Source organism: Pseudorca crassidens, chromosome 11 (assembly GCF_039906515.1).
Source record: "Pseudorca crassidens isolate mPseCra1 chromosome 11, mPseCra1.hap1, whole genome shotgun sequence".
NCBI lineage: Eukaryota > Metazoa > Chordata > Mammalia > Artiodactyla > Delphinidae > Pseudorca > Pseudorca crassidens.
In genome coordinates this window covers 8,213,498-8,237,819 of record NC_090306.1, presented here as the reverse complement: position 1 = coordinate 8,237,819, position 24,322 = coordinate 8,213,498, and the positions used below count along the sequence as shown (strand labels likewise).

Sequence of the window (24,322 nt, the reverse complement as noted above, 5' to 3'; positions counted from 1 at the left end):
CTTTTGGTTTCCATTTGCATGAAATATCTTTTTCCATCCCCTTACTTTCAGTCTGTATGTGTCTCTAGGTCTGAAGTGGGTCTATTGTAGACAGCAAATATATGGGTCTTGTTTTTGTATCCATTCAGCTAATCTGTGTCTTTTGGTGGGAGCATTTAGTCCATTTACATTTAAGGTAATTATCGATATGTATGTTCCTATTCCCATTTTCTTGATTGTTTTGGGTTCGGTATTGTAGGTCTTTTCCTTCTCTTGTGCTTCTTGCCTAGAGAAGTTCCTTTAGCAGTTGTTGTAAAGATGGTTTGGTGGTGCTGAACTCTCTCAGCTTTTGCTTGTCTGTAAAGGTTTTAATTTCTCCATCAAATCTGAATGAGATCCTTGCTGGGTAGAGTAATCTTGGTTGCAGGTTTTTCTCCTTCATCACTTTAAATATGTCCTGCCACTCCCTTCTGGCTTGCAGAGTTTCTGCTGAAAGATTAGCTGTTAACCTTATGGGGATTCCCTTGTGTGTTATTTGTTGTTTTTCCCTTGCTGCTTTTAATATGTTTTCTTTGTATTTAATTTTTGACAGTTTGATTAATATGTGTCTTGGCATATTTCTCCTTGGATTTATCTTGTGTGGGACTCTCTGTGCTTCCTGGACTTGATTAACTAGTTCCCTTCCCACATTAGGGAAGTTTTCAACTATAATCTCTTCAAATATTTACACAGCCCCTTTCTTTTTCTCTTCTTCTTCTGGAACCCCTATAATTCGCATGTTGGTGCATTTAATGTTGTCCCGGAGGTCTCTGAGACTGTCCTCAGTTCTTTTCATTCTTTTTTCTTTATTCTGCTCTGCAGTAGTTATTTCCACTATTTTATCTTCCAGTTCACTTATCCGTTCTTCTGCCTCAGTTGTTCTGCTATTGATCCCATCTAGAGTATTTTTAATTTCATTTATTGTGTTGTTCATCATTGTTTGGTTCATCTTTAGTTCTTCTAGGTCCTTGTTAAATATTTCTTGCAATTTGACCATTCTATTTCCAAGATTTTGGTTCATCTTTACTATCATTATCCTGAATTCTTTTTCAGGTAGACTGCCTATTTCCTGTTCATTTGTTAGGTCTGGTGGGCTTTTATCTTGCTCCTTCTGCTGTGTGTTTTTCTGTCTTCTCATTTTGCTTATCTTACTGTGTTTGGGGTCTCCTTTTTGCAGGCTGCAGGCTCGTAGTTCCCGTTGTGTTTGGTGTCTGTCCCCAGTGTCTAAGGTTGGTTCAGTGGGTTGTGTAGGCTTTCTGGTGGAGGGGACTAGTGCCTGTGTTCTGGTGGATGAGGCTGGATCTTGTCTTTCTGGTGGGCAGGTCCACGTCTGGTGGTGTGTTTTGGGGTGTCTGTGGCCTTATTATGATTTTAGGCAGCCTCTCTGCTAATGGGTGGTGTTGTGTTCCTGTCTTGCTAGTGGTTTGGCATAGGATGTCCAGCACTGTAGCTTGCTGGTCGTTGAGTGAAGCTGGGTGCTTGTGTTGAGATGGAGATCTCTGGGAGATTTTTGCTGTTTGATATTATGTGGAGCTGGGAGGCCTCTTGTGGACCAGTGTCCTGAAGTTGGCTCTCCCACCTCAGAGGCACAGCACTGACTCCTGGCTGCAGCACCAAGAGCCTTTCATCCACACGGCTCAGAATAAAAGGGAAAAAAAGTAGAAAGAAAGAATTAGTAGAAGTAGAAAGAAAGAAAGAAAGAAAGGGAGGGAGGGAGGAAGGAAGGAGGGAAGGAAGGAAAAAAAGAAAGAAGATAAAGTAAAATAAAATAAAGTAAGATAAAATATAATAAAGTTATTAAAATAAAAAATAATTATTAAGAAAAAAAACCAAAGAAACAACGGACGGATAGAACCCTAGGACAAATGGTGGAAGCAAAGCTATACAGCATAAATCTTGCTCTCAAAGTCCACCTCCTCAATTTGGGATGATTCGTTGTGTATTCATGTATTCCACAGACATCAAGTTGATCGTGGAGCTTTAATCCGCTGCTTCTGCAGCTGCTGGGAGAGATTTCCCTTTCTCTTCTTTGTTCTCACAGCTCCCGGGGACTCAGTTTTGGATTTGGCCCCACCTCTGCATGTAGGTCGCCTGAGGGCGTCTGTTCTTTGCTCAGACAGGACGGGGTTAAAGGAGCCGCTGATTCGAGGGCTCTGGCTCACTCGGGCGGTGGGGGGGTGGGTGCATGGAGGGCGGGGCGAGCCAGCGGCGGCAGAGGTCACCGTGACGTTGCACCAGCCGGAAGGGGTGTGTGGAGAGTAACCTGTGCTCGCACACAGGCTTCTTGGTGGCGGCAGCAGTGGCCTTAGTGTCTCCCGCCCGTCTCTGGGGTCCGTGCTTTTAGCCGCGGCTCGCGCCCGTCTCTGGAGCTGCTTTAAGCAGCGCTCTTAATCCCCTCTCCTCGCGCACCAGGAAACAAAGAGGCAAGAAAAAGTCTCTTGCCTCTTCGGCAGCTCCAGACTTTCCCGCACTCCCTCCCGGCCAGCCGTGGCGCACTAACCCCCTGCAGGCTGTGTTCACGCCGCCAACCCCAGTCCTCTCCCCGCGCTCCGACCGAAGCCCGAGCCTCAGCTCCCAGCCCCGCCCGCCCCGGCGGGTGAGCAGACAAGCCTCTCGGGCTGGTGAGTGCCGGTCGGCACCGATCCTCTGTGCGGGAATCTCGCCGCTTTTCCCCCTGCACCCCTGTTGCTGTGCTCTCCTTCGCGGCCCCGAAGCTCCCCGCCTCCACCACCCGAGGTCTCCGCCCGAGAAGGGGCTTCCTAGTGTGTGGAAACTTTTCCTCCTTCACAGCTCCCTCCCAGAGGTCCAGGTACCGTCCCTATCCTTTTGTCTCTGTTTATTCTTTTTTCTTTTGCCCTACCCAGGTACGTGGGGGGTTTCTTGCCTTTTGGGAGGTCTGAGGTCTTCTGCCAGCGTTCAGTAGGTGTTCTGTAGGAGTTGTTCCACGTGTAGATGTATTCCTGGTGTATCTGTGGGGAAGAAGGTGATCTCAGCGTCTTACTCTTCCGCCATCTTCCCGGAAGCCCCTACAAAATTTATTTTTAAATTTATTCTTCAAGTCACTGAGTATTACTTTTGTTTATTTCCTTCTCTCAAGAAGTTAAAAATGTATGTAACTTTTTAACACTACTTTCAACAATTAACTCAGAATGTATTAAATGATAGTTTAGGAAAAAATAATTTTTGTAAAATTATTTTACATGCTCATTTTGTAAACAATGTTGTGGAGTATGAACCCAGCTATCCCTTGAACTTTTTTGTTTCTTTGTCTTGGAATTTTTCTGTCGTTTTATTTTCCAACTATTTAGGCTCTTTTTTGAAATAACCCATCATTTTCACATTATTTTGAAATCTTTTATCAGTAGATGTTTTTATTATTTGGTTTTGATATTTACATACTGACAAATTATTTTCCAGAAGGGAAAGATTTAGATTAACCAAAAGTCCGTGTAAATGAATGCCTGTTTTCCTGCACTTTGTCCAACTCTGTGTGGTTGCATTTGGCTTATAAATATTTACTGATTCTGTAGGTGAAAATGTATATCATTAATATAGTAGTTTGTATTTCTTTGGTTAGTGATGAAATAAAAGTCTTTTAGTGTGATTATTATTGATAAAAATCTTTACATTAGCAAGAAAATGACGTTTCTATAATTTAACCTAACTCTCTTTCTTGTCTGTGTGTGACTAGAAAGTTATAACTATTTACTTATACTTTCTTTCAGTCGTTTATCCGTTTTATCATCTCATGGTTTACATTTAACATTTCAGTTTATCTGAAATTTTTTCAATTATATGTTGTGAAATTAGAGATCTAAGTCTATGTAATGCTTCAATTTGAACCAATATTCCACCTGATTCTATCCCTTTTAACATTTTCTAGATCAGCTTATTCAATTATTTATTTTCAAAAACAATAGTCATTTTTCTTCCTTTTCTGGTACAAAAAATAGTTTAATTGTTCTAAATATTTAAACAGCAACATTCTTACAATGCCAATTCCTCTTAAATATCATTTTTGCTGGTGCTAAATGAATTGGTCAAAACTTTCAGAAAACAATTTGAGGAAGTGTAAAAAATTCTTAATTTGAAAATAACTTTATCCCAGTTGTTTTGAGTTTACTCAGTAAATTTATAGAAGGGTAAATATAGAAAAGGCCCTATGTATAAAATTATTTATTATTCAATATTTTTAAATACTCAAATTTTCACCTTTAAATAGATTTTAACATATGTTCTTTAATTTTCAATAAAATTGAGAGCAGTGCAAACCTGCCAAAACTCTACCTACAAGTAACCACCAAAGACATAGCACGTTACAAATCTATTATTTTGCTTTACACATCAGTAATATTTGTTGGGCTTCCCCGGTGGCACAGTGGTTGAGAATCTGCCTGCCAATACAGGGAACACGGGTTCGAGCCCTGGTCTGGGAAGACCCCACATGCCGCAGAGCATCTGGGCCCATGAGCTATAATTACTGAGCCTGTGCGTCTGGAGCCTGTGCTCCACAACAACAGAGGCTGCGATAGTGAGAGGCCTGCGCACCGCGATGAGGAGTGGCCCCCCCTTGCCACAACTAGAGAAAGCCCATGCACAGAAACAAAGACCCAACACAGCCATAAATAAATAAATAAATAAAAATTTAAAATAATATTTGTTATATTAAACAATGGTATACTAGGGTATAAATGTCTCATAACTTTAACAACTCCCTTAATTGTGAACCGTTCTCTTGACAACTTTTTGTTCTTTTGTTTTTCCAATTTAGCTTTTAGTAAATAAAACCAAAAACAGGTGCTACACAACTTTGAATATTTAAAAAATATTTTGTAAGATAAATTACTTAAAATAGAATTGCTGGTAAAAAGCCTGTATATTTTATGTTTTAATAACTATCGACAATTTTATACTCACAGTCATTTGCCAATTCAGAAAAGTATCAGTTATTTAGTGTTCTCACAGGTGAAAGTTGTTCTATTCTTTTCATTTGCTTTCTTTCTTTATTAATGAGATTGAATAAATTAAAAAAATTTTATACATTACCTTTTAATTTCTTTTGTTTATTTTTGGTGATTCATTGGCCTTGTCTCTTTAATTTAGATGGTCTGTGTGTCTGCCTCTGTGTGTGAGTATGTGCCTGTAGGTAAATATAATCTAGTTAAGTAGAAAAAAGACGTTAGGCTGGCAGATTGAGAGATACATGGTTATTGTACAAATGTAGACTCTACCCAGTTCTTGAAAGAGTTGGGGTTTTCCTCTATTAGTAAAGAATCTACTGAGTAATGGGTTATTTCAGTGATACAATAAACTTTATGCCAACCTGATTTGAAATAAAAACTTTAATATTAAATTTAAATAATCAACACTTTGTTAATGTAGTTGTGTTTTAGCCATAGTCTACACATTGTCAACATGATTCATTATACAGAGAATGTTGAGAGGGAAAAACATATCTACTCCTTAATCTGCTCCTTTCAAAACCTGAATCAAAGAGGAAATGATATGTATAATCTCATTAAAGGGGAATAAAATTATTCTTCTGAAGAAGGACTGCAAAGTTGGGAGAGAGATTTAGTCTCTCATTTCCTCCCTTTTTTACCCTTTTAATGTTATACCTAAATGTTTACTTGTACATCAGAATGAAGGCAATTTTCACTGTCTGAGCTGATACAGTCACCATGTAACTCTTTTCCTCACATTTCTCTATTGCATAGATATTAAAGAGAGACACAGAAAGATATCAAGATTGAGCTGAAACAATCTAAGTCTTTCCAAAAAATAATGTTTAAGAGTAAGCAAAACAAGGGTATTGTAAACAAGCAAGAGGTAACCTACACAGAACCAAAATTTTCCAAATCTCAACAGAAGCAAAAAATACCCAAGACAAACCAGAGAAGTGTCAAATCAAGTGAACAGCAAGTAAACTACACGGAACTGAAGTTTCCAAGGCCCTCTCACCTTCAGCACAGAAAACGGTTGTTTAGGAAAAAAAGAAAAGGTACAATATTATGTTATTTGCTAGATCTTGATTCTTGGGTTTAGAAGATTACTTCTCTCAAAACCACTATAACATTGCCTCATTACACTAATTATCTGTCTTCAGCACTCTCCTTAATTATTTTAGGATATTACCATGGAATTGTTTGTCTCTTAAATAGTCCTTCACTATGTTCATTTCCTCTAAAATAGCATTGATTCAAATTCCTACAGAATTGCATTACTTGTAAGAACTACTGTGAAAATTCTATTACGTTTTTTGTGTTATTTTAAAATTATTTTAAAATAATTCTTGATATTAGTCTTCAATTCAGTTCAATATAACTCAGTCCCACAACTATTTCTGAATTTGTTCTGTGGGCCTGCTCTGGACTTAGGGTACCTACAAAGATGAAGAAGCAATAACCACTTAGCTTCAAAGAACTAACAGAATTTGTTAGGGGAAAGACAGATTATGGAGAAAAAAAGTATTTTGGCGGTAGAGCTTATATGACTTCATGATTAACTGAAAGTTGGAGGTAAGGTGAGAAATGAGTAGAATAAGATAACAAGGTTTCTAGCTTAAGTGACTAAGTAGTTAATCATCTTACTCACCATTAAGAAAAATAATGTTTAATCCAGTAAAAGTCAGATCATATATGGCATTGAATTGTCTCTTGATCACTTCAGAGGACAACGTCCATAATGAAATTAGATTTAAAAGGCTGGATCTTCCAGAAGAGGATGGAAATGGGTGGGAAAGACTCAGTAGGTAAGCTTGCAAATAGAGATGATGGGGGTGAAAAGTCTATCGTAGAGAAAAGCAACATATAAGGCTTGAGTAGAGGAAGACTCAAGAAAGGTACATACGAAATGTATGTCCATTTCTGATAAGAAAGAACTGAAGTCAACAAGAAGCTAATAGGGAGGAAGTTTGGGTATCAAAGAACTAGGGTTCTCAATGTGGCTGAGAAATAGTTTTATTCAGGATGAACTCATTCAAGAATTAGAAAATGAATGGTTGCCCTCTAAGGGTGAAACACAATGGTCTTAAATTTTACATTTGATGACTTCTGGGAAACGATGAAACTTCATCATTGTTTCTGTTTTCTTTAGTGTTACACCACCGATCTACAGCATGGCAACTGGTGGCTGGGAGTCTAGGGATCTTGTGTGTGGTCTGGATGACAACAGTGGGTGCCTCGCTTGCAAACTGTAAGTAATTAAGAAAATAATCTGTTTTTATTAAAATCAGTAACATAATACATTTCAATGATTTGCTTTCAAGACTGATTTTTACGTTGTCTTAATTATTTTATCCTATACAGAACTAATTACTACCATAATTTTTACCACAGTATTTTCTAGCAGAGAAGAACAAAACTGAAAAAGATCACCAGTTCCCAGACTATCTTCTAAAAATGGTGGTGAGTATTCTCTGTTCAATCCACTTCTAATATTGATCATTGGAACTAAAGGGTTTGCCTTCCTGACAGCCACAAAACTTCGTGAATCATGATAGAAAAATGCTGTTTTATGGTATGGTCAATGTTTTATCAAGGAAGTATTAATATTGGGCAAAATAAGAAAGAACACATAAGAGAATGTGAAAAGACCCAAAGTATTATGTATAAAAGATAATTATTGTTTGCAATTTGATTATTATTAGGAGAAAAATGGGATTTAAATTATATAAGGTGGGGGGCGAGAGAAATGTGTGAAGGGGGTCAAAAAGGCAAAAAGAAAACAAATGAAAAGCAAGGGAGTTGTGTCTCATTAACACTTTTTTCTTTCTAGCTTTCTCTGACGGATATTATTCCTCTAACATTTATGACATTACAAGCGTATAAATTTTACATTAATTTTTTTATACATCCAGATACAATAGCCATAATATAGAAAGCTGTTTTTGTTTTCAATTCTCTTTTTTTCACTTATCGCGGGTTTATTCAAATCCTTATCAGTAAATTAAGCACTTAAAAAACAGCAGGGGTGGGGCACAGTGGGGGGGGAAGAGGGGGAGAGGGAAAGAGAACTTTCCTAATTGAGTCTGTTTTTTCAGGAAGTCGGGATGGTTCCCCTCTGTCGTCTTTTCAGAGAAATATTTGCTTTTTCATGAACAGTGTAAGATTCTCAGCACAGATGCATTTACCAAGAAAAATATCTCTTCCACACACAAAAACCAAAAGTGTAGGGTTCCTTCGTCATTGAGACTAAAGGCATTCCTCATGAGTATTCCTGATGAATAGTCCCTATAAGCAAATTAAAAAAAAAAAAGAAAATGGAAGGAAATTAAAATAATGGAGTAAAAATATGGAAAGAACTAATTGAAAGTCTTATTAAAAATAAATTCTTTGAATAAAAAAGGGAAAATCTCAATAGATGCAATAAACAGGAGACTAGACCCAGCAGCTGTTAATTTTTTATTTAAATTAGTGATTGCTTTTCAAAACTTCTTGATGTCTCCCAGAAAAAAAATATTAATGCCAAATATTAGCTGTTCATATTGCTTGTTTTTGTTTTCCTTCAATTCACCTAATCTGAAAATAAAAAGCAATCAAATAGTAAATAATTAAGGAAATGCAACTTATGACCCCAGTGAGTTACCACTACACAACCATCCAAAATGGTTACAATTTGAAAGGACTGACAGTAACAAGGACATGGAGTTAACTGTACTGGTGCAAATCCCCAACAATTTCACTCTTAAACATTTAAAAAAGAGACATGAAGAGATATGTCCACATAAGACATGTGCAAAAATGTTTATAGACAATTTATTTATAAAAACTAAAAATTATAAGCAATCCAAAAGTAAATCACCAGATGAATGGATTACAAATTGTGGGTTAGTCATATGATGGACAAGTCAGCAATGAAAAAGAATGAAATCCCTATACACACAACCTGAATAAAACTCAAAAACATTATGTTGAGTGACATAAGATGCAAACGAGTTGATATTGAAGGATTGTGTGTATACGAATTGCATACAAAAGTAAAAAATAATTTACAGTGATGTAAATCAGATCTGTGGTTGCTTGGGTAAAGCAGGTGTGGGGCATTAGTTGGGAATTGACATGAGTTAACTTTTGAGGTGATGGAAATATTCTAAATTTTAAATGGGGAGGAAGTTACAAAGGTATATTCATTCATCAAAACTCATCAAAGTGTGTACTTCAAAACAATGTAATTTATTGTGTGTAAATTATAACTCAACCAAGTGGATTTAAAAATAGCACAGGAAGACATAATTAAAAGCAGTGAAGCTAACTCTTCTTCCTCTCTTTAGTCCTATTCCTCAGAGGTAAATTCTCCCATAGCTTTGTTTTCTACTAATGTTTTCCTAGTCTTTCCATAGTCCTCGTTCTTTTTTATTTTTACTTCTTATTCCTTTACTACTACTTTAGTTGAATTTCTAGCTTTAAAAGTCAAGAGATGCAACTCAAGCTCTACTTCTCTCGTAGGAGGGAAGAGGTTCAGGGTTACAGTCGACAGGTGGCAGGGAACCAGAGTTGCTGCTCTAATTTCTACCTAAGGGGTGGTGCTTAACAGCTCAGGCATCTAAGTTTATGTATTAGTGAAGTTCAGCTTCCCTTTTTCTCCTCATTAGATCCAGATGTCTAGATGGATACAATTTTTTTAATTTAAATTTTAGTTTTACATCTAGGTTTCTGATAAAACAGCGGAAATCATCAAGGGCCAAAAATGGAGAGAAAGCTTGAAACGAGAGAAGCATTCTGACTCTGAAGTTACCACTCTCTGGGGTTATTTCCAATGTTAATAACTGTACAGTCTGGATTGAACCGCTACAACAGAGACAGAGAATGAGGCTTTCACTTAGCTTGAGCAAAAGAGTTAAAAATTAGTTTCTCATGTAAAGCTTGAGGATATTAAAACAGTTTTTTCTATATTAGCTCAAGTTCTAGTTGACTATACAGACCTTTCTGTAATTTCTTAGGCAGACTCACTTAGAATTTAAGGTTACATTCCCTGTGTGATCCTGGGTTGGTAGGACCCCAAATCATCACAGAGAAAGTACATGCAGATGATCCATCTAAGAAAAGGACACTAGCTCAGGTCCAGATGATTGTCATATATAAAAATTAATTTAAAATACCAAATTGCATAGGGAAAAAGTCATAACAGTACTTAGCTGAGATAACAAAGCGCAGATAACAGCGCAGGGCATTTTGGGAGGGGGATTGTTTCACGCAGGAAGCAGGCTCCATTTTAGCGCCGCCCGCTGTCGCCATCTGTTTCCCTTCCCTCCCCGTTACCGCCTCCCGTTCCTAAGCCCCAACGGGAAGGCTGGGCCTGGGGTGGGGGAGGCAGGAGTGAAAGGAGGAAAGGGGAAAAGGGAGAAAGGGAAGAAGTGGGGAGAAAGGGTGGGTCGGGAAGGGTGAGTGGTAGAGGCTAACGTGCGAAGCGCGCAAGCCCAGCAGACGGACTGACGGACGCGCCTGTGGTTCTGCTGCCGCGGCTGCGGCGCCCGCGCGAGTCGCGTCGAAGCGGCGGTGGCGGCTGCGGCGGCAGCAGCAGAAACAAGAGGGGAGCAATGGCGGCCGACAGCCGAGAGGAGAAAGATGGAGAACTTAATGTTCTAGATGATATTTTGACTGAAGTACCAGAACAGGACGATGAACTCTATAATCCAGAGAGTGAACAAGATAAAAATGAGAAAAAGGGTTCAAAAAGAAAAAGTGACCGAATGGAATCTACTGACACAAAGCGACAAAAGCCTTCTGTTCATTCAAGACAATTGATTTCTAAGCCACTGAGCTCATCAGTTAGCAATAACAAAAGAATGGTTAGTACAAAAGGAAAGTCAGTCACAGAGTATAAAAATGAGGAATATCAAAGATCTGAAAGAAACAAACGTCTAGAAGCTGATCGGAAGATTCGTTTGTCAAGCAGTGCCTCCAGAGAATCTTATAAGAGTCTATCTGAGAAAACATGTCTGCGGAAAAGGGATCCTGAAAGGAGGGTCAAATCCCCTACACCAGATGGTTCTGAGAGAATTGGGCTTGAAGTGGATAGACGTGCAAGCAGATCCAGCCAGTCTTCCAAGGAGGAAGTGAACTCTGAAGAATATGGCTCTGACCATGAGACTGGCAGCAGTGGTTCTTCTGATGAGCAAGGCAACAACACTGAGAATGAGGAGGAAGGGGTGGAAGATGTGGAGGAAGATGAAGAAGTAGAAGAAGATGCAGAGGAAGATGAAGAGGTGGATGATGATGGAGAGGAGGAAGAGGAGGAAGAAGAAGAGGAAGAGGAGGAGGAGGAGGAAGAGGAGGAGGAGGAAGAAGAAGAATATGAACAGGATGAGAGAGACCAGAAGGAAGAGGGAAATGATTATGACACCCGGAGTGAGGCTAGCGACTCCGATTCTGAATCTGTTTCCTTCACGGATGGGTCTGTCAGATCTGGTTCAGGAACAGATGGATCAGATGAGAAAAAGAAGGAAAGGAAGAGAGCTAGAGGCATATCTCCTATTGTTTTTGATAGAAGTGGAAGCTCTGCATCAGAGCCATATGCAGGTTCAGAAAAGAAGCATGAGAAATTATCATCTTCCGTTCGTGCTGTCCGAAAAGATCAAACCAGTAAACTCAAATATGTCCTACAGGATGCGAGATTTTTTCTCATAAAGAGTAACAACCATGAGAATGTGTCCCTTGCCAAAGCTAAGGGTGTATGGTCTACACTGCCAGTAAATGAGAAGAAATTAAATGCTGCATTCAGATCTGCAAGGAGTGTTATCTTAATATTTTCTGTGAGAGAGAGTGGAAAATTTCAAGGATTTGCAAGACTTTCTTCAGAATCACACCATGGAGGATCTCCTATACATTGGGTGCTTCCAGCAGGAATGAATGCTAAAATGCTGGGAGGCGTCTTTAAAATTGACTGGATTTGCAGGCGTGAATTACCCTTCACTAAGTCGGCTCATCTCACCAATCCTTGGAATGAACATAAGCCAGTAAAGATCGGACGTGATGGACAGGAAATTGAACTTGAATGTGGAACCCAGCTTTGTCTTCTATTTCCCCCTGATGAAAGTATTGACTTGTATCAGGTCATTCATAAAATGCGTCACAAGAGAAGAATGCATTCTCAGCCCCGGTCAAGAGGACGTCCATCCCGTCGAGAACCAGTCCGGGATGTGGGAAGGCGTCGACCAGAAGATTATGATATTCATAACAGCAGAAAGAAACCAAGGATTGACTATGCCCCTGAGTTTCATCAGAGACCAGGGTATTTAAAGGATCCACGATACCAGGAAGTAGATAGACGGTTTTCAGGAGTTCGCCGAGATGTGTTTTTAAATGGGTCCTACAATGATTATGTGAGGGAATTTCATAACATGGGACCACCACCACCTTGGCAAGGAATGACTCCTTATCCTGGAATGGAACAACCTCCACACCATCCTTACTATCAGCACCATGCTCCACCTCCTCAAGCTCATCCCCCCTACTCAGGACATCCCCCAGTACCACATGAAGCAAGATACAGAGATAAACGAGTACATGATTATGATATGAGGGTGGATGATTTCCTTCGTCGAACACAAGCTGTTGTCAGTGGTCGGAGAAGTAGACCTCGTGAAAGAGATCGGGAGCGAGAGCGAGACCGCCCCAGAGATAACAGAAGAGACAGAGAACGAGATAGAGGACGTGATAGAGAAAGAGAAAGAGAGCGATTATGTGATCGGGACAGAGACCGAGGGGAGAGAGGTCGATATAGAAGATAATGTGCTTTTGGAAGCACTGATTGTTTAAAAATAAAAAGAATCTTGTATTTTTCTTTTTGTGTGTGTTTACAAGTAGTAAATTTATTTTCAACTGTCTACTTAAAGTTCATTGTGTAGAAGGATTTATTATGACCCTCTTTGTTCCAAGCATGCAGTATAATAAGAACTGGAAAAACTCAAATCCTCCAAAAAATGCACAGTTGACAATTTGAGTTGAGACTTTTATTGGGGCAGAATGGAACAGTCCAAGAATGTAGATATTAGATTCAGTCTCCATAAATGTTCACCTACATATAGTATGTTCATCCTAGAGTTATTTTTTGTTTTCTTTCTTTTGAATCTTGATGGATGACTGCCACAATATTTTGCTTTGATGTATTTCTAAATGTAGGTGCACACGGTTCAGTAAAAATAATGCTGCTATCAAGTATGCAAATATTGAAATATGATGGTTTGACTGTATGGCAGTGTTGTAGCAGCCTCTTGGTTTTTCCTTTTTTTTAATCTTAAAAAAGGTCACTTTTTATGTTTCTTCCGTCTTCAATGATGACAGCAATATTAAGAAGACTTTGCTATCTAATTTTTAGTCTTTTTAGATAAAAAATTCCTATGTTCAGTAGCATGGTTGATGCTATTGTTTAGCCTTCCCCTCCAAACTGTATACATTGGCTTGGAATGTTCACAACTTGCGTGTGTGGCAGCGGAAGATAATTCCCATATTCTACATTGCTACTGTTTTGTATAAAATAAATTGGTAAAGATTGAAAAAAATTTTTTAAAAAAGAAAAAAACAAAAAACAAAAAACAAAACAAAAAAAAAACAAAGAAATTAGACGCTAATACATCCAGGTAATTGAAGTATCAGATACAGAATGAAAATTAGATGTCTTTCAAATATGTAAAGCCTTGAAAAGTGGAATTAAAGACACAAAAACTGATATGGAAAGTACAAAAGGACCAAACACAAACTTAGTCTTTTCCTGGATGTTTTAAGAAACAGAGCCTGAGGCAAGGAATAAAGTAATAAAGTTTTATTTGGGAGAGAAAAAATCAGGTCATTGAGGGTGTGTAAACAGTGGGAAAATAAAAACTGAAGTAAAAAATAATATGTTATGATTCTGGTTATTATTTCATAATGAGCAGCAAAATATCACAGCAAATTGCTCAGAAGTATGTTTCTGTTCTGCATACTAAATTGCTTTTGAATGATTGCAAAAGGAACCCATGCAGTTGAATAATTAATGGGAGAAAGAAAGAAAAAAAAATAACAATATGTAGGCTGAGGGTGGAAGCAAGATATGAATGAGAGAAAATCTTAAAGAAGAAATTTAAAGTATAATTAATATATGAAAAGATGCTCACTTTCACGGGCAATTAGAAAAAATTGTAATTAAATAATGGTACATTATTTCAAATTTCAAAGATTAGTATAGATTTTTTAAAATATGAAAATTTTTAAAAGTTAGAAAAATGAGCAGATTAAAGGAAGACTCATACACTGTTGGTGAAATTGTGATGAGCAAAAGCAAACATATGCCTTCTCTGTTATACTCTTTACTATTTACCTCAAAGAGAATTTTTTGAGCTATAATTGACATGCAACATTATATTAGTTTAAGGGGTACAATATAATGATTTGACACTTGTATATATTCTGAAATGATCATCAAAATAAGTCTAGTTAAAATCCATCACCATATATTGTTATAATTTTTTTTCTTTTGATGAGGACTGTTTTTTTTAATAAGAGGACTACTTTATTTTTAAATTTTATTTATTTCTAGCTGTGTTGGATTTTCGTTGCTGCGTGCGGGCTTTCTCTAGGTGCAGCGAGCGGGGGCTACTGTTTGCTGTGGTGCGTGGGCTTCTCAATGTGGTGGCTTTTCTTGTTGCAGAGTGTGGGCTCTAGGCATTCGGGCTTCAGTAGTTGTGGCGCACGGGCTCTAGAGCACAGGTTCAGTAGTTGCGGCGCACAGGCTTAGTTGCTCCGAGGCATGTGGGATCTTCCCGAGGCATGTGGGATCTTCCCGGGCCAGGGCTCGAACCCGTGTCCCCTGCTTTGGCAGGCGGATTCTTAACCACTGCGCCACCAGGGAAGTCCTGATGAGGACTTTTAAGATCTACTCTCTTATCAACTTTCAAATATACAACATGGTATTATTACCTATAGTCACCACACTTTACCTCCCCAGAATTTATTTATTTTACAACTGGAAGTTTGTACATTTTGACCATTTTCACCTACTTCCCTCACCACCACACCTCACCTCTGGCAACCACAAATCTGTCTGTTTCTATGACTTTTTTTTTAGATTCCATATAAGTAAAATCATAGTGTATTTGTCTGACTTAGTACAATGCCCTCAAGGTCCACCCATTTTGTTGCAAATGGAAGATTTCCTTCTTTTTATGGCTGAGAGTTGGGAGCCTCTGTGCTTCCTGTTCCTGTATATCTGTTTCCTTCTTTAGGTTTGGGAAGTTTTCAGCCATAATTTCTTCAAATACACTTTTCATCCCCTTTTTTCTCTCTTCTCCTTCTGGAACCCCTATTATGTGTACGTTGGCATGCTTTATATTATCCCATAGATCTCATACGTTGCTTGTGTTTTTCTTTCCTTGTCTTTCTGTCTGCTGTTCTGATTGGGTGATTTCCATTTTTCTATCTTCTAGATCACTTATTCATTCTTCTGTGTCATTTAGTTGGCTATTCATTGCTTTGAGATTGCTTTTTTTTTTTTTTGCGGTACGCAGGCCTCTCCCTGTTGTGGCCTCTCCCGTTGCGGAGCACAGGCTCCGGACGTGCAGGCTCAGTGGCCATGGCTCACGGGCCCAGCCGCTCCGCAGCATGTGGGATCTTCCCGGACCCGGGCATGAACCCATGTCCCGTGCATCGGGAGGCAGACTCTCAACCACTGCGCCACCAGGGAAGCCCCGAGATTGCTTTTTATCCAGTAATTGAGTTATCTATTTTTGATTGGCTCTTCTTTGTAGTTTCTAGTTCCTTGTTACAGTGATCTGCATTTCTGTTGACAATCTTTCTTAATTCAGTTAGCGTTTTTATTACCACCTTCTTGAACTTGGGGTCTGGTAGGCTGGTGAGCTCTGTTTTATTTTGTTCTTTCAGGGGATTTCTCTTGCTCTTTTGGTTGGGAGTAGTTCCTCTGCCCTTAGATTTCACTTAAATTTCTATGACTCTATGAATTTAGGGGAAACAGTTGTCTATTGTGGTCTTGAAGGCGTGTTTTTATGTGGGAGCATTCCCGTGGAGGCTGTGTGTATTCAGTGTCTTTGGTGTGAGAGCTGCCAGCCACTTCTTTCCTCAGGGTGTGCTAGCCACGATCACCTTGATAGAGACTGTCATTGGCATTGGAGGATCAAATGCTCGTGCAGGGTGTGAGGAGGGACTTCCTCTCTGTTCAGTGGCCATCATTGCCCTGCCAGGTGCTGGATCTGCTCCCCAGCTGTGGTGTGGAGTGAGCAGGGCTGTGGTGTTTGCCCCTTCGGATTGAGAAGTGTGGTGATGAGGCAGCCACCAGTGCAAGGCTCTGTCCACCTGACTGTTGGCAAACCAACATGTGCACACTCCTTATGAGTAGCATCTAGGCTTCTCCAACCCTTCTGTCTGTCCCAGCAGTTTTCCCAGCAGGCAAGAGGGCTTGTCTCCTTTGTGCAGGACCCAGGACTAGGATGCCTAGATTGTGGCTCACCCTGCTCGCTCCTCAGGTTGAGAGTCCTTTTTTTTTTTTTTTTCAGATCCCTCCCAGGGGTGCAGGTCCCGAGCCAATGTCTTTTTTTCCCATCCTACCCAGTTATAGGTTTCTTGCAACTTTGGTTGTGTAGTTCTGCTAGTTTCCAGTTAGCTTTCCATGAGAACTGTTCCACATGTAGATGTATTTTTGATGTGTTTGTGGGGGGAGATGAGTTCCACATTCTCCTACTCCACTGCCTTGATCCCCTTCCCTAACTGTATGTTTTTGATGATTATAAAAAAGATTATTAAAATATGCAAATTGCATATGTTTATTAAACAGTTGAAGTATAAGTTTTTATGAAATTAGTTACTGAATTTTATTCCATATATTTAAAATAATTAATAATAAAAATTTCTGACAAAAGTGCAATAGTTCATTAATTGCTTTTTGTGTTCATATGATTATATATTTTTTAGCCTTTTCAATATGCATATATAATTTTTATTTATTTATTTATTTATTTGCGGTACGTGGGCCTCTCACTGTTGTGGCCTCTCCCGTTGCAGAGCACAGGCTCCGGACGCGCAGGCTCAGTGGCCATGGCTCACGGGCCCAGCCGCTCCGCGGCTTGTGGGATCTTCCCGGACCAGGGCACGAACCCGTGTTCCCTGCATCGGCAGGCGGACCCTCAACAACTGCGCCACCAGGGAAGCCCTGCGTATATAATTTTAATCACATCAAACAATTGTATAATATTATTTGGAATGCATTTTTCTTGTGGGTAAAATTTTATAACAAATTTTTAGTAGAAAAATTCAAAACATGAGCTAAATATTAATTATTGTTAACTATGGTTTGTGTAAAACTTGCCCAGAAATGTTACAAAAAATGCTTGTTTTGCTTTCTATCTAATATCCATCTGTAAAACAAACACAAAGATATAGTAATTGTGTTAGTAGTAGTTATTCATAGTACAGAGTACACATTAAATATGTTTACATTTTCTAGAATGTTCCTGTGATCTTTGTTCAACCCACTGGATTGGATTTGGAAATAGCTCTTATCTTCTTTCCAATAAATCCAAAACCCGGGCGGAGAGCCATGCTGCCTGTGCAGAGCTGAATTCTCACCTTCTAAAGATCGGTATCAAGGAAGAGCTGGTAGGGCAGACACTTCTGTTTTTTTTGTTGTACTATAACTATATCTGGTTTCAAAGCATTAGTGATTGACACCATAATTTGGGAAAACTGAAGGTTCTCAAAAGTGTATGATATTTTCTTACTTTGACTCAATTTTCTTAGGGAGAAACTCCACTTTTTGAACATTTAATGCTAGAAGAAAACCACATTAACAAATGAGATACCTTGAGAAAAAATCTTATTAATACTAAGTGGATGTGGTGCAAGCCCTTGGGAGAACTTTAACCAATAACAGTTGAGCCAGAAAGGAGTGGATTATAATATGCACACATTTCTGGTTTATGATTTCTTTTCCCAATTGGAAATTTTATCCATGCTTGAAATGAAAGGCTGGATAGGTCTCAAAATCAATGAAACCAATAAATCCTGGTTAAGGGAAGATGGCGTCACAGTAACTGAAAGCCTGAAAGTATAGTGTTTTGATAACTGAACTTTTCTGAGAGTATATGACAATTCGTGTGTATGTGCATGTATGTGTGTGTGCGTTACGTGTGTAGGGCACAGAAAGAGCAACCAAGAAAAAGGAAATCATTACGGTTTTTGAGGATCAGTCTGTGGGATTTAATTGGGGGAAAATTTCCAGTTTTTTCTAAATATCACCTTTAGGGCCTTTACTTTTTTAACTTTACTGGACTCTTAGGAGAAATTTATGCATAGTTTTAGGCAAGCTGATAAATCCATAAACTTCTATCATATTGGCTTATAATTCTACTTAAATAAACAGGATAGGATTAGATACTGTTCGGTATTTTGTGTTAAGCTTAATATTTTGTAATTAAAGACTGTCAATCTTCAGGGTTTAATTCTTGTTTTGATTAGTTTGTTCCTTTATTGTTTCTCATTTTGTTTGTTCTTTCTAATTTTAAGCTTGAGATAAAATTAGCATTTGCGGATATCACACCTTGCTTTACAATTTTTTTCACAGATTCTTGGAAATGGAGAACGATGATTGTCCATATATCGAAGGAAATTATGTTTATGCTTGTAACTGTTCATCTGGGAAAACCTACGTCTGTGAGTTTAATATATAGCAGCTGTTTTCCTAATACATGTTGTAATTGAATCCTAATTAATTAAAGAAGTACAAAATATTCTGTTGCCTTTATAAAATTTTACAAATTATTGTTAAAGTTTTTTTTTTTTACTGCACTCATAATACTTTAGTTAAATTTTCAACTTTTAAATGTATTCGAAGTGAGGAAAATTCACCACCCACAAATTCTTTGGGAGTGAGTGTTCTCCCTATGAGAGCTCATATTAATATTAATTTATTAAATAAAGTTAGCAAACTGTTTGTTTTAACATCTTTATTGGAGTATAATTGCTTTACAATGGTGTGTTAGTTTCTGCTTTATAACAAAGTGAATCAGCTGTACATATACATATATCCCCATATCTCTTCCCTCTTGTGTCTCCCTCCCTCCCACCCTCCCTATCCCACCCCTCTAGGTGGTCACAAAGCACCGAGCTGATCTCCCTGTGCTATGCGGCTGCTTCCCACTAGCTATCTATTTTACATTTGGTAGTGTATATATGTCAGTGCTACTCTCTCACTTCGTCCTAGCTTACCCTCCCCCCTCCCCGTGTCCTCAAGTCCATTCTGTAGTAGGTCTGCGTCTTTATTCCCATCCTACCCCTAGGTTTTTCATGACCTTTTTTTTAAATTTTTAGATTCCATATATATGTGTTAGCATACGGTATTTGTTTTTCTCTTTCTGACTTACTTCACTCTGTATGACAGACTCTAGGTCCATCCACCTTACTACAAATAACTCAGTTTCGTTTCTTTTTATGGCTGAGTAATATTCCATTGTATATACGTGCCACATCTTCTTTATGCATTCATCTGTTGATGAACACTTAGATTGCTTCCATGCCTCGGCTATTGTAATAGTGCTGCTATGAACATTGGGTTCATATGTCTTTTCGAATAATGTTTTTCTCTGGATATATGCCCAGGGGTGAGATTGCTAAATCATATGGTAACTCTATTTTTAGTTTTTTTAAGAAGGTCCATACTATTCTCCATAGTGGCTACATCAATTTACATTCCCACCAGTAGTGTAGGAGAGTTCCCTTTTCTCCACACCCTCTCCAGCATTTGTTATTTATAGACTTTTTGATGATGGCCATTCTGACAGGTGTGAGGTGATACCTCACTGTAGTTTTGATTTGCATTTCTCTAATAATTAGTGATGTTGAGCATCTTTTCATGTGTTTGTTGGCCATCTGTTTGTCTTCTTTGAGAAATGTCTGTTCAGGTCTTCCACCCATTTTTTGATTGGGTTGTTTGGGTTTTTTTGATATTGAGCTGCATGAGCTGTTTGTATGTTTTAGAGATTACTCCTTTCTCATTTGCTTTGTTTGCAAATATGTTCTCCCATTCTGAGGGTTGTCTTTTCGTCTTGTTTATGGTTTCCTTTGCTGTGCAAAAGCTTTTAAGTTTCATTAGGTCCCATTTGTTTATTTTTACTTTTATTTCTTTTGCCTTGGGAGACTGACGTAAGTAAATATTGCTATGATTTATGTCAAAGAATGTTTTGCCTTTGTTCTCTCCTAGGAGTTTTATGGTGTCATGTCTTATATTTAAGTTTTTAAACCATTTTGAGTTTATTTTTGTGTATACTGTGTGAGGGAGTGTTTTAACCTCATTGATTTACATGTGGCTGTCCAGCTTTCCCAATACCACTCACGGAAGAGACTGTCTTTGCTCCATTCTATATTCTTGCCCCCTTTGTCAAAGATTAATTGACCATAGGTGTGTGGGTTTATTTCTGGGCTCTCTATTCTGTTCCATTCATCCATATGACTATTTTTGTGCCAATATCACACTGTTTTGATTACTGTAGCTTCGTAGTATTGTCTGAAGTCTGAGAAGGTTCTGCCTCCAGATTTGTTATTTTTCCTCAGGATTATTTGGGCAGTTCTGGGTCTCTTCTGGTTCCATATGAATTTTAGGATTATTTGTTATAGTTTTGTGGAAAATGTCATGGGTAATTTGATAGGGATTGCATTAAGTCTGTAGATTGCTTTGGGTAGTATGACCCTTTTAACAGTATTAATTCCTCCAATTCGAGAGCATGAAATGTCTTTCTATTTCTTTGAATAATCTTCAGTTTCCTTTACCAATGTTTTATTGTTCTCAGTGTATAGGTCTTTCACCTCCTTGGTTAGGTTTATTTCTAGGTTTTTTTTTTGGATGCGATTTTAAACAGGATTTTTTTTGGATGCGATTTTAAACAGGATTTTTTTTTTTTACATTCTTTCTGATATTTTATTGTTAGTGCAAAGAAATGCAACAGACTTCTGTGTATTAATTTTGTATCTTGCTACTTTGCTGAATTTGTTTATTAGTTCTAGTGGTTTTTGTGTTGGAGTCATTAGGGTTTTCTACATACATAGTATCATGTCATCTGCATATAGTGACAATTTTGCCTCTTCCCTTCCAGTTTGGATACCTTTTATTTATGTTTCTTGTCTGATTGCTATGGCTAGGACTTCTGATACTATGTTGAACAGAACTGGTGAGAATGGGCATCCTTGTCTTCTTTCAGATTTTAGCTGGAAGGCTTTCAGTTTTTCATTGTTGAGTATTATATTAACTATGGGTTTGCTTTTATTATGTTGAGGTATAGTCCCTCCATACCCACTTTGGTGAAAGTTTTTATCATGAATTTTATTAAATGCTTTTTCTGCATCTATCAAGATGATCAGTGGTTGTTGTCTTTTCTTTTGTTTATGTGGCATATCACATTGATTGATTTGTATTTGTTGAACCATTCTTGCAACCCTGGAATGAATCTAACTTGATCACAGCATATGATCCTTTTTATGTATTGTTGCTTCAGTTTACTAATATTTTGTGAGGACTTTTGCATCCATATTCATCAAAGATATTGGCCTATACTTTTCTTTTTTTTTGTAATATCTTTGTCTGATTTTGATATCAGGATGTTGGTGGCTTCCTAGAATGACTTTGGGAGAGTTCCCTCCTCTTCAGTCTTTTGGAATACTTTGAGAAGGATTGGTATAAGTTCTTTGTATATTTGGTAAAATTCCCCAGTGAAGCCACCGAGACCTGGACTTTTATTTACAGGGAGTTTTTTAAAAAATTACAGATTGTATTTCACTTCTAGTGATCATTCTGTTCAAATTTTCTCTTTCTTCTTGACTCAGTTTTGGCAGGTTGTCCATTTTTAAAAACTTGTCCATTTCTTCTAGGTTGTCCAATTTGTTGACATAAGTGTTCATAGTATTTTCTTATGATTTTTTGTATTTCTCTGGTATCAGTTGTTATTCCTCCTTTTTCTTTTTTTTTTTTTATTTGGCTCCTCTCTCTTTTCTTCTTGGTGAGCCTGGCTAGAGGTATGTCAATTTTGTTTATCTTTTCAGAGAAACAGTTCTTGGCTTTATTGATCTTTCTATTGTTCTTTATCTCTATTTTATTTATTTCCTCTCTGATGTGTGTTATTTCCTTCCTTCTGCTGACTTTGGGTTTTTTTATTCCTGTTTTTCTAATTCTTTTAGGTGGTAGCTTAGGTTGTTTACTTGAGATTTTCTTCTTTCTTGAGAAAGGCCTGTATTGCTGTAAACTTCCCTTTTAGAACTGCTTTTGCTGTGTCCCATAGATTTTTTAAGGTTGTCTTTTCATTGTCATTTCTTTCCAGGTATTTTCTGATTTTCTCTTTCATTTCATTCTGACCCATTGGTTTTTAGTATCATGTTGATTAGTCTCCATGTAATCATTTTTTTTTTTCTCATTTTTTTCCTGTGGTTGATTTCTAGTTACGTATGGTTGTGGTCAGAAAAGATGTTTGAAATAATTTCTATCCCTTACACTTCTTGAGGCTTGTTTTGTGTCCTACTATGTGGCCTATCCTTGAGAACGTTCCATGTGCACTTAAAAAAGAGTGTGTATTATGGTTTTTTTGTATGTAACATCCTGTAGACATCAATTAAGTTCAACTGTTCTATTGTGTCATTTAGGATCTCCTTTGCCTTATTGCTTTTTATGTCTGGAAGATCTGTCCACTGATGTCAGTGGGGTATTAAAGACTCCTACTATTATTTTATTCCCATCAATTTCTCTCTTTATGTCTGTAGTGTTTGTTTTATGTATTTAGATTCTCCTAAGTATATTGGGTGCATACATGTTAACAAGTGTAATATCCTCTTCTTGTATTGATCCTTTTATCATTATATAGTGTCCTTTGTCTTTCATTATGAACTTTGTTTTAAAGTCTATTTTGTCTGATATGAGTATTGCTACCCATAGTTTCTTGTCATTTTCATTTGCATGTGCCATTTATCTTGTGGTTTAAGCCTTCTTTTCCTCCCCTTCCCATTGTTTGGTTAGGTGATATTTTTAAAAATTACCTTTTCTTGAACTGCATAGTTTGACTTGGGTTTATGTCGTTACATCAAATATTCCTAGTGTAGGGCTTCCCTGGTGGCACAGTGGCTGAGAGTCCGCCTGCCGATGCAGGGGACATGGGTTCGTGCCCCGGTCCGGGAAGATCCCACATGCCACGGAGCAGCTAGGCTCGTGAGCCATGGCCGCTGAGCCTGCGCGTCCAGAGCCTGTGCTCTACAACGGGAGAGGCCACAACAGCGAGAGGCCCACGTACCACCAAAAAAAAAACTATATGTATATATATATATATATATATATATATTCCTAGTGTAATACAGACAACTAGTCATGATTGGAGGATGAATTCATGAATGATATAATGAGTAGTTATTTAATATTTCCACCTATGTCATGGTGATACAGTTTAATATTGTTTGTGTTTTATCCTTTCAAGGGGCATTTATTTTTAACAGAGGAAATCTGCAGATTAAATTATTTATTTAATAAGAATAAAATGGAACGTAAGAACTAGGGCAGAGAAATAGAGATGGTATTTTGAAAACGATGGACTTTGTGCCAGGTAGAGTATGGTTGAGAATGTAGAAATTCCTCAGGATAATTAGTGACAAATATCCTTAAATACTTGTTGAAAATGGGATTATGGCTTTTAGAATTTCTTCCATGACAATAGAAATGAGATAATAATGAGGAAATAGTGTATGTGCTGCCAAGATTTAGCAACTAGTTTCAAAGTAAAACTTGAGGTATTTGAAGTTGCAGTGTTCATGATTGAGATGGAAATAAGATAACTGCAGGGTGGCTAAGCCGCCATCTCCTCAGATCTTGTAGAATGTGAAAACAATTTCTCAGAGACATTTGAAAATGGAAAATCTAAATGACACACTTAGAGGTCCATTTGTCCTTTCAACTGGAGCCCAACGTCTCCTAGTTTCTGGAGGTTTGTGATGAGGTAAACTGTCTTCAAAATAGCCTATGTGTGAGAATTTCCTGTTCAAACCTGAAGTGACACATTGATGAGAAATCAACTTTTTCCACTCTTGTTTCACTCTGAGCCTTCACAGGGCAGTCTGTGGAGGTCACAGACATTGTTTATTCTTGTCCTAGATTTATGTTTTTAAATTTCTTCTTTTAATTTTTTAAATTCTTCTTTAAATTTCTTCTTTCTACCCAGCTATAGCAGGCCTCTTTTATGAGAGTAACCTGACCTCCCCACTAAAGGATGCACAACTTTCTGGCCAACAGAAGGTATGTGTCCCTCCTCTCCTGTCTCTCTACTAGACCACCTCACTTAGTGGGAAATAACAAATGT

At 38.0% G+C, this 24,322-nt stretch overlaps 2 protein-coding genes and 1 long non-coding RNA gene across 4 annotated transcripts in view; 2 read left to right on the top strand and 1 right to left on the bottom strand.

Moving 5' to 3' along the window:
• LOC137201624 (natural killer cells antigen CD94-like) overlaps positions 1-24,322 on the bottom strand; it is a 67,296-nt gene that overhangs the window by 9,162 nt on the left and 33,812 nt on the right. The gene's annotated exons all lie outside the window — the stretch shown is intronic.
• LOC137202762 (uncharacterized) lies at positions 2,726-17,594 on the top strand. Of its 2 annotated transcripts, XR_010932772.1 has the most exons (5): positions 2,726-2,827; positions 5,887-6,019; positions 7,114-7,212; positions 7,356-7,424; positions 17,007-17,594. It is a non-coding gene; the product is annotated as an uncharacterized lncRNA (long non-coding RNA). The 2 variants fall into 2 exon arrangements; XR_010932771.1 differs by lacking the exon at positions 2,726-2,827 and having other exon boundaries at positions 5,746-6,019.
• On the top strand, positions 10,445-13,519 carry LOC137201620 (YTH domain-containing protein 1-like). Its single transcript, XM_067695677.1, has 2 exons — positions 10,445-11,537; positions 11,592-13,519. Exons 1-2 carry the CDS (start codon positions 10,556-10,558, stop codon positions 12,746-12,748), a joined length of 2,139 nt encoding a protein of 712 aa, XP_067551778.1. The 5' UTR covers positions 10,445-10,555; the 3' UTR covers positions 12,749-13,519.

Excerpts from the sequence above, each read along its gene's own strand:
- LOC137201620 (XM_067695677.1), top strand. The coding sequence starts at position 10,556 with ATGGCGGCCGACAGCCGAGAGGAGAAAGATGGAGAACTTAATGTTCTA. Across the intron at positions 11,538-11,591 it reads TGCATCAGAGCCATATGCAG|ATCAAACCAGTAAACTCAAA; the intron begins GTTCAGAAAAGA and ends CTGTCCGAAAAG.